General features: G+C 34.3%; 1 protein-coding gene across 2 annotated transcripts in view; it reads left to right on the plus strand.

Moving 5' to 3' along the window:
- Window positions 1-220: 220 nt before the first annotated feature.
- Window positions 221-11,353, plus strand: part of LOC137640629 (protein spaetzle 5-like) — a 16,702-nt gene continuing 5,569 nt past the window's right edge. Inside the window, exons 1-3 of one of the 2 annotated variants that reach the window (XM_068373132.1) lie at window positions 221-408; window positions 1,442-1,609; window positions 2,726-2,779. In XM_068373132.1, coding sequence (XP_068229233.1) covers window positions 275-408; window positions 1,442-1,609; window positions 2,726-2,779 — 356 coding nt within the window. In that variant the 5' untranslated portion in view covers window positions 221-274. The remainder of the gene's footprint in view (window positions 409-1,441; window positions 1,610-2,725; window positions 2,780-11,353) is intronic. The other variant, XM_068373133.1, reaches the window with a different exon arrangement.

Consider the following 11,353-nt stretch of genomic DNA (forward strand, 5'->3'; position numbering starts at 1 on the left):
TATATATAATATATAATTATATAAATATATATATATATATATATATACATATATATTTATATTATATATACATCTATATAAATATGCATATATACAATATATATATATATATATATATATATATATATATATATATATATATATATATATATATATATATATATATAATATATCCTAATTCTTTACCCGTTTCTTTTTTATCCTTTTTTAGTCGCTAAGTCTACCTCATTCCTTCAACGGATTTACACCCAGATTCAGATTTGACGACCACAGTATGTCGTACTCCCGAGCCTGCGGCTTTCGGGAGGAGGTGATCTTCCCCCAAAGGGCGAGGACTCCCAAAGACTACTGGGTGTTCGTAGTGAACCAAGAGGGTGCCAAGCAGCCCGTTCAAGTTGAGATATGCCAGTGAGTGGGACATCAGCTTTATTATTATTATTATTATTATTATTATTATTATTATTATTATTATTATTATTATTATTATTATTATTATTATTATTACTTGAATGATTCACCATACTATGTTTAACAAACTTGGCTATTAAAGATCCATAGTCATATACGTTGTATATTTAAAAAATGCTAGAGCTTTCGCACTTTTATAATATACAACTGTAGTTGTTTATTATTATTATTATTATTATTATTATTATTATTATTATTATTATTAATAATATTATCATTACTTGCTAAGCAACCACCCTAGTTGGAAAACTAGGATGCTGTAAGCCCAAAGGCTCCAAGATGGAAAATAGACCAGTGAGGAAAGGAAATAAGGAAGTTAATAAATTGGAAGAGAAGTAATGAACGATTAAAATAAAATATCATTAGATCAGAAATAGCATATTTTCTCAGTTTCTAGACATTTAGTCTTCCGAAAGGGAGACGAAATGGCTTGAAATTTCTTACAAGTATGCTCAATATCCAGTTGTTTGTCTGAAACTGGGTTACTAATACAGATGGGAAGTGATAATAAAACTAAAATTCCCTTTAAAGCACAGGAATAATAAATAATTTCAAATGATAATTTAAACAAAATAATACTTGCTCTCTAAGAAAACATTTTACAGCTGTTTCGTGAATATAACATTTAAAACCACTTCTTATCAAAAGTTTTTTTGGGTACATTGCAGAAAAAAATTCTTAAGACTTAAAGTGTAATGTAATGTAACTCTTTATTGAATAATACTATCCCATTAGAGATATCTTCCGATGATTTTGACAACGCGTGTAGATTTAAATCACCTTTGTTATTTCTTCAAAATTATTTACAATCGGTAATAATTAATGAAGCCATTTACCATTATATTCCTTGCTCTTTCAACATTCAGTTATTATAATCACCTATGCAATTCAACTCATCGTGAAAAAAGTCCTTCTGTCCAGCCCCTTTAGTTATAAAAGGAGAAATTGATAACAACTATTTTCTACTTTGAAGAAGGTATAACGGAAAAGAGGAACCTTGCAACATTGGAATACCCAACACTGGTGATGTGAGCACTTCTTGCAAACAGAGGTTTATCTCCAGGAGAATGCTGGTTGTGGGATCTAACCAGATTGAGCCCGAAGAAGTGCTGATGCCCTCATGCTGCGTTTGCTATATTCGGTAGGTATAGAATTGGTGCCATTCTGAATCATAAGGTCTATGTTAAGGTATAGTTCTATTGGTGACCTCAGTTAGAGAAAGTAAGGAGCATTCAGAAATCTTATAACTTGGAGCAAGAATAGTGAATAAAAAGAGTGTCCGAATACCCTTAGAATTCTGGCTTCAGGTAGGATAGATATAGACGTAGATTATGGTTTTCCCTGTTATAAATGATTATGATATTCGAAAAACTATATTGGAACTATATTGGAGTTGTTCTTCTCTCAAGCATTGGTCCCATTTCTCAATGGTTTACACTGATTTGTGCCAATGCACCAAGGCTAATAAATCTTGGTGGGCTATGGTCTGTCAGCTTACCAAATGTTAATTTCAATGATGATCACTATTGTATTATATATCAATAATGCCCGTACAACGCCCCTCAGTATTGTTAAGATGCCAGCCTTGTTTGATATAGACTGTAAAATTTATCAGGGGGACAGTCAATGTATTAGAGAAGACTGAAATGGTTTGGCCATGTCATGAGAAGAGAAGATGAACACGTCTGTTGGAAATTTGAGGTTCCTTCTCAAAATCCTAACAAGCACAGAATTTCAGTTCCATAAATTCCTTGGCTGCTTTGCAACAATATAACCCCACAAAAAGTTTCATTTACTGCTCCAGGGGAGGTCACTCAAGCATTCTCAACACAGAAATAATAAGTTCCTTATCTGGAAGATATTTAAAGTTCCCATTGCTACCCAGCCATCAGGCTGGAAATGAAAATAAATAGAAATTTATACTTATCTGGAAGCTAGCCAAATCTGCAGGTAAGAGGAAAAGTGGTCTTGTCCCTCTGTATGGGTTTAATATACATACTTTACTGTACAATGTAATTAATAAAGATGCATATGTATACACAAATACATAAGTAATTGTATCATATTTTAATACTCGAGATATTAGTAAGTTTGCGTTGCTGAAATTGATTTATTCTTACGGTTACATCGCGGATAGAATTACTGTTAGTTAATTTTGTATCTGTACATCATTCTGATTTATATATGCAACTATAATGATTAAGGCAATCAAATTGAATATCTTTAAAACAACTATGTTTTTATTTTATTTCCACAGTCGCAACGATTTCGGCAAATACTCCAGCAGAAAGTTAATACCAAATAGAGACCGGTAAATTCATTATTTGAGTTAATCTTTTGTAGATAATTTTGGCTTGTTTGACTCAACTGCACACTTTTGTGACACCAGCACAATTGCTTGTTTTTTGTATTTCAGTATTGTAGAGTAGTGTTGCTTTATTACTTTAATCCCATAGTTTATTCTATAATATTGTGTCGAATGGAAATTTGTCTAACAACTCCTAGTGATGGCGCCAGACTACAGTTTGGATGTAAGTTGAGGGATAAAGTGACTCCCCCTTTTGATAGTGAAGTTGGTTGACGAAGGGATGTTTATGTCTAGTCTCGTGACTGAGATTTCAAAAAGACATATTTTGATCTAGAACTCTAGATCACGATCACCGAAGACCAATGATTATGTCTTTGGAGTCAATTTCTAGTATACAGTACATTCAATGGTGATGTTTATAGTGTGTCTATCCGAAGTAACAAAACTATTTTTTTTAAAGTCACGTTTGGAGCCTATAAGTCTTTAATAAATACTTTTCATTACTCAAAATGATACCTATGGTTTAAAAAAAAAAAAAAAAAAAAACAGCCTTAAAGGCTTAATGATAAAACTGAGGAAAAAAAATTCGTCGGTATTTTATCTGTCCAGATATGGCCCGGTGTAAAGGATTCAAGTTACCCCCCGTTTCAAATTACCCCCCGGTAACTTGAAACCGGTTTCAGATTACCCGGGGGGGGGGTAGTTTGAAACCGGTTTCAAGTTACCCCCTCTGTTTTCAAGTTACCCCCTCTGTTTTCAAGTTACCCCCTCTGTTTTCAAGTTACCCCCTCATCAGAATGATAAATAATTCATGTGACATCGCAAATATGTATCATGCATTTATTGTTGGCTTCGCAGCAGTAGGAAAAGTAGTTTAATCTGGTATTTGAGACCAAAATTTTAGTATTAGTGAATTATATGACAAGTTAAAAGTCACAGACTGTAATTCAAGGTTTTGTGATAAAGGCGAGGTAAAATTTTATTTTATTTCTGTTCGTGTGGTTGTTCATATTTTCGTATTTAAGACCTAAAGTGTCATATAATTCCCTAATTCACAATATTTGAAGTTACAGACTTTCATTTAAGGTTTAGTGATCACAGCGAGGTAAAACTTTATTTTATTTCAGTGTGCGCGTGATTGTCGAGATTTTTTTATTTTTTATTTTTAATTAACTGGCCTTATCTTTCAATTAAACACAAACTATGACGCATCTAACTTTATACAAAACAATTATTAAGTAAAAAAAGATAGATATTACCCGTAAAAATATTTGAAATCAAAACCATCATAATGAACCCTGTTTTAGCATTACATGGAAAAAAACATTTACTAAATTAAATATTAAGAAAAAAAATGGGAAAATGTTAATGAAATTGTTAAATTTGGAATTGACCAAACAATAAAACGTGTCACAGATGCAGCCAACTTATAAAAAACGACTTTGTTTCAGATTTGCAAGGTAAATTGGGTCAAGGGTATTAAGCATACTGATAACATTATAAAGGAAGACATGAAAATGGTCTGAATGAACTAATTTATTGAATCTTTTGTGATAGCACTAACTTCATCTGACGAAGTCACCATAACCACGTTTGCTAATATAACCTTTGTTGTAAAGAAATTAATTTTGTCGATTAATTAAATAAATTCTAAAACAATACAATTACCTACGTAAATATACCATATTAAACATAGTTAATTAAATCCTTTGTAAAGAATCCTGTCTTTTAATAATCAATCAGAATTGAGAAATGAATTCATTTGATATCAAAATTAAGATTATTTCTGTTAGTATGATAATCGTTTTATAACAATTTTGCTATTTGTTATATTAAGAGTTTCAACTTGTCACCACGTGGTTGCAAACAAAAAGAACGAAGGAAACAATTTAGGGAGAGTATCAAATTAAAGGATTATATTCTTAGACCGTTCAAATCCGGGTGAATGACTTATTAGTTGACCCTTTTCTCCTATTCTTGGCTCGCCCATAGATTAAAGCGGTCAAGCCAGGTGTGCTTTGAAAATGACCCAAGAGAACTGGCAATGCCGCTATTGGGCTCCGAGTTTGCTCTTAAAATGGTTTGACCATACCCATAGTTGCAATATAACAATAGAACTCCTTGTGTCCATATATCTCTTTGTTTATTCATTTATTCTGTCACTGATAATGCATAGTAACTTCGTAGTATTTGGATGCTATGCACGTAAAAAATAAAAGCTCAAATATAAATTACAAACATGCATGTCGTCGTGCAGACAGAATTAACGTTGTGTAAGCTACTGTTAGCTCGATTCATTTTAAACCAGAGGACATTAAAGATGGTATGAGGTCTCGATTACTAGGTATTGCTGTTTTGTCATTTGATGAAATGAGTAATAATTACACTATTCGGACTGTGTGCGGTGGGATTGTGTGTATATATTTTTTTCTATACAATTTTTTGCCTTTAGAGACTAACACAGTCTCTGGGTCACATGGGCCACGTGTCTGACCCCATTTCGATTTTTTATTATTGCAGACCACGTGTCTAACTAACTAATTTTTATCAATTTGAATTACATTTTTATGATTCCATTTTGTCTTTGTTAAGATGTCCGTTTCTTTAATGTAAATTTGTGAATAAATCAATATTAGGTTAATTAAACCTTCTTAGTATTTTTGCTCCCTCATTTATTTAATGTTTAAACTGGGAATATTTGAAGAGTAAGTCTATAGGTGGTAACAGCGAGGAACTTTGCATTAATATATTTGCTTCTAAAATGGTAAAGATCCTTATCTTTAAACTTTTAAACTACTTTACATCACTGCTCCCATTTTGGATTTTGTCTGATTACATTAACGTAAAATACCTGTCCAGCATTTCATTGGGGTAGCTGGGACGGAGCCGGAACAGAGCCTGAGAATGAGATGACTATAGACCTGACAAAGCTAGAGTAGGCCATAAATTATTGTTAATCCTACGTGTGGAGTTCTTCGGCCTCTGGACAGTAAAATTTCCCCCTTTTGTATTTAAAGAGTAATGGTTAGTGAATTGTGACAGTAAAGTATTAGCAGGGTGTTTGTGCCCCGAGAGTAAGTGCTCATATCCTCCCCTGTTGAACTTTATGTAACTGTTATAAGGAGACTTTCCCGGACTAAGTTCCCACTCAGAACACACCATCAAAAATTCTCCACACGAGTGGTCCTTCGAACCGGATCTTTTACCTTTGACTTGTGAAGCATTAACGTAATTAATCAGCTTGATTAAGCATATAGTAACTCGCTATATCACTTACCCACACGCACACAGCCAGTTTGTCGAATGAGTAAGGCCCAGACTTTAATTGGGAAGAGAAATTTGTAATCATTATGATCATTTTGTATCGACCACGTGTTTAAGGAAAGAGCTACGTAACCAGGTTAATAGGTTGGCCAGGGCACCTGCCGCCCGTTGAGATACTACCACTAGAGAGGTATTGGATCCTTTGACTGGCCAGACAGTAATGCATTGGATCCCTCTTTCTAGTCACGGCTTATTTTTTCTTTGCCTACACTTACACAGAATAGTCTGGCCTATTCTTTACATATTTTCGTCTTTCCTCATACATCTGACAACAATGAGATACTTAACACTTCTTCACCCAAGGGGTTAATTACTGTACTGCAATTTGTTCAGTGTACTTTCCTCTTGGTAAGGGTAGAAGAGACTCTTTAGCTATGGTAAGCAGCTCTTCTAGGAAAAGGACACTCCAAAATTAAACCATTGTTCTCTAGTCTTGGGTAGTGCCATAGCCTCTGTACCATGGTCTTCCACTGTCTTGGGTTAGAGTTCTCTTGCTTGAGGGTACACTCGGGCACACTATTCTATCTTATTTTTATTTCTTCCTCTTGTTTTTTGGAAATGGTGTGTTGGGCAGGCTTAATAGAAGGGCCATGGATGCCTGGTGGTTTATCAAGAGGCTGTCTTTTCCTTTTTCTGATTTTTTCTTCTCAAAACCATCCTTACTGTCCTCCCTTCAGTTGAAGTGGCTATCCTGGAGGGTATTTAGCTTGCATGGTGTATCGGCTCCTCCATGTTGACCAGTTTTTCCGACTTTTTATAATAGTCTATGGGTATCATCAATCACTTTTTTTATTATTCTGTACATATTGTTTTTGTTATAATTCTTGTTAATCTAGTTTTCAAGTATGATGTCTCTTTTTTATTTCTATTAATTCTTATGCTGTCTGGAGACATTGAGCAAAATCCGGGACCAGTACGTCCTAGATTTCGTCAATGTCGTCTTCTGTATTGCAATATTCGTGGTCTTCATGCAAATATCCAAGACCTTACAGTTGCGTCCAGACAGTATGATATTCTTTTGTGCTCAGAAACTTTGGTTTCTAATATGAGGCACTCATCTGAGCTCCTTATAACTGGTTTTAAGAAGCCAATAATCCTGAAACGTGATGCCATTCCTAGGGCCAGGGGAATGGCGGTGTATATTAGGACCGAGTACCCTACTTCTCATAAGTCCTGCTATCAATGTGGATGTCATGAGATTCAGGTAATAAAAGTTTGTGGCAGGCATAACAACTTTTATTTGTGTTCGATCTACCGGAATCCAGACATGGATGATTCTATCTTCGATTGTCTTCTTACCATTATGGCTAAGATACAAGAAGATGATAGAAAGGCTTATTTTGTCTTTGTTGGTGATTTTAATGCTCACCATAGGGAGTGGTTAAGTTCTATCTCTCCTACCGATCGCCATGGCTTAAGAGCTTTAGACTTTGCCTCTGAATCAGGCTGTGAGCAAATCATAAATGAAGCTACTCACAGGTCTGGTAATTGCTTGGACCTCGTATACACTGACTCCCCTGGCGTTATAACTAGTAAGGTTGATTCTCCAGTCGGGACTTCTGATCATGCCTTGATTTCATTATTAGTGAAGACTGAGCAGCCTGTCCCTGATATATCATATTCCTGTAAAATTTATATGAAATCCCAAGCAGACTGGAATGGGATTTTGCATGATCTTTTGTGCTTGAATTGGTCACAATTATATAATAGTGTAGATCCTGTTGTCTCTTTGAATGAGAATCTAGTCAACATAATTGATAGGCGTATCCCTTCTCGTGTGCTAAGGTACCGAATGAAGGACAAACCGTGGTTCAATGATGATTGTAGACGTGCTTATTTGGAGAAGCAGGAGGCCTATCACCTTTGGAAGGGTAACAGATCAGATTTGACCTGGAACAACTATACTCAGCTTCGAGCTTTTGCTCAGAGAGTTTATGCCTCAACTGAAAAGGAGTACAATTTAATCATAAAAGAAACCCTCTCTGGTACAACTCAGGAACATAAATGGTGGTCTACCCTTAAATCTGCACTCTTTGGTGTAGATGCAACAGTTCCTCCTTTACTTAAACCAGATGGCTCAGTCACTCACTGTCCAAAGGAAAAGGCAACCCTTTTGGCTGATGTTTTTGACAGTAAACAGAGTAATGAAAAACTTGAACTTCCTCATTCCTGTTTTCCTGAGGCTAAACTAACTAGTTTAGCTTTTCGATCTCGTGAGATTAAAGCTCTGTTGATGGACCTTGATGTTTATGGAGGTGTAGACCCAAATGGTATTTTTCCTTTGTTTTTTATAAAGACAGCAGATTTCTTAGCTCCAAAGTTATCTGTTATTTTGCGCAAGTTAGCAAGAAGAGGAGCTTTTAGCACTTGTTGGAGAATTGGTAATGTTACTCCTCTAAGTAAATGTGTTTGTGGTAGCTCATCTCCCACTGATTACCGCCCAATTTCCATACTCCCATATTATCTAAAGTTTTTGAACGTCTTCTGGCAAAACGTCTTAATAGGTTTGCTGAAGGTAATCATCTATTCCCTAGTTTGCAATTTGGTTTTCGTAAAGGCCTTGGAGCATGTGATGCCCTTCTTACAATCTCCAATGCAGTACAGAAATCCCTTGATTGTGGTCGTGAAGTTCGTATGATTGGCCTTGATTTTAGTGCTGCCTTTGACCGTGTTAATCATGAGGCCCTTGTTTTCAAACTGAAACAGTTGGGAGTGGGTGGGTCGTTTCTTAGCATTATTATTGATTTTTTAAGTAGTAGATCTCAAAGAGTAGTTGTTGATGGGCACCATAGTGAGTATAGGAATGTGATATCCGGTGTTCCACAGGGTAGTGTTCTTGGCCCATTACTTTTCATACTATATACACATGACATGTGGTTTGGCCTAGAAAATAAGCTTGTTGCATATGCAGATGATGCTACTCTCTTTGCATCAATTCCATCCCCTGAATGTAGACCTGGGGTTGGTGAATCCCTTAATAGAGATTTAGCTAAAATTAGTGCATGGTGCAAGTTATGGGGTATGAAGTTGAATCCTAACAAAACTCAAAGTATGATTGTAAGTAGGTCAAGGACGGTGGCTCCTCAACATCCGGATCTCAGTATTGATAATGTTTCTTTAAATTTGTATGACTCTTTCAAAATTTTAGGTGTGATTCTCGACAGCAAATTTACTTTTGAGAAACATATAAGGTCTGTGTCTTCTTCAATTGCACAAAAAATTGGCTTATTGAGAAAGTCTTTTAAGATATTCGGTGATCAATCTATTCTGAAGAAGTGTTTTAATTCTTTTATTCTACCTTGTTTTGAGTATTGTTCTCCTGTCTGGTCTTCAGCTGCTGATTCTCATCTTAATTTGTTGGACAGAAACTTACGATCTATTAAATTTCTTATTCCTGATCTAGATATTAATCTCTGGCACCGTCGTTCAATTAGTTCATTATGCATGTTGCATAAGATTTTTCATAACTCTGACCATCCTTTACATTCAGATCTCCCTGGACAATTCTATCCTGTTCGTAATACTAGGCTGGCAGTTAATTCTAATAGCCAGGCCTTTTCCATCATAAGACTCAATACTACGCAGTACTCTAGAAGTTTTATTCCAGCTGTTACCAAGTTGTGGAATGATCTTCCTAATCGGGTTGTTGAATCAGTAGAACTTCAAAAGTTCAAAGTTGGAGCAAATGCTTTTTTGTTGACCAGGCGGACATGAGTCTTTTTATAGTTTATATATGACATATTTTTTTTTGACGTTGTTAATAGTTTATATGACATATCTGTTATGACGTTGTTACTTTTTTTAGAATGATTTACTGTTAATTTGTTCTCTTCAGTTATTTATTTCCTTATTTCCTTTCCTCACTGGGCTATTTTTCCCTATTGGAGCCCCTGGGCTTATAGCATCTTGCTTTTCCAATTAGGGTTGTAGCTTGGATAGTAATAATAATAATAATAATAAGAAAGAATGGAGCTATGACAAAGGGGCAGAAGTGTTATATAAACCGCATGGAAATGTACAGGTGACCATGAGGCGAGGTCTTTTTTTTTTCTTTATGATACATTTCAGGTAAAATTCTTAAACATTTTATGACACCGTTTTTCAATAATTTTCCATTTCGAGATCAACAACAGAGAAAAAAAAATCCATACACGAATCCATCACTTACTATTCTGGAAGATGGTTTAAATAGGATTTGATTTAGCCCATGATCACACACAGCTGTCTGCCTTTAGGCTAAAATCAGTAACAACAGTTGTGAGATTAACACAAGCTGTGTTCAATGTCATCCATAGAGGGCTATAAAGTGTACCGACTTTTCCGTAGTCCAGGTGTTTTCGTATACAAACAACCAATGTAAGTACAGTAGAAGCAAACAGCATGTACTGTACCATGTTTTATTAAAACTGTTATAATTGCTTATAATCTTGCTTTATTAAAAGTGTCAATTATTTACAGATATCATGAATGATATAGTATTTACAACATACATACAAATACAGATACATGTATTATATGTATACATATATATATATATATATATATATATATATATATATATATATATATATACAGTATATATATATATATATATATATATATATATATATATATACACACTTATGTATATATATATATATATATATATATATATATATATATATATATATATATACACACACTTATGTATATATATATATATATATATATATATATATATATATATATATACACACTTATGTATATATATATATATATATATATATATATATATATATATATACATATATATATATACTTATGATCGATATGTTGATTATACCTTATATAATATTTGCTTGCAATATAATTATGAAATATTTCAAATAATGGAAAAAATAACCGTCAAAATCAAATTTCACCTCGTCTTCCTGTCTCGGTCAAATATGCGCCCATGACTGATAATGGAATATCCGACATTTATTAGCTTAGATATAAACATAAGACGGATAAAGGCTGGATATTAATAAACGATACCAATAGGTGAAACAGTACATGTATATACATATTACCTAATGATTGTGTTGACCCTGATCAAAAGCAATTTATTAATATTCATAAATGATGAGATCCTGCGCAAAAACGAGGGGGGTAATTTGAAACCAGGGGGTAGCATAAAACCGGTTTCAAATTACCCCCGGGGGTAGCTTGAAACCGGTATCAAGTTGCCCCCCCCCCCCCAGTAGTTTGAATCCGGTTTCAAATTACCGGGGG

This window comes from Palaemon carinicauda, chromosome 5 (genome assembly GCF_036898095.1).
Source record: "Palaemon carinicauda isolate YSFRI2023 chromosome 5, ASM3689809v2, whole genome shotgun sequence".
NCBI classification, from domain to species: Eukaryota; Metazoa; Arthropoda; class Malacostraca; order Decapoda; family Palaemonidae; genus Palaemon; species Palaemon carinicauda.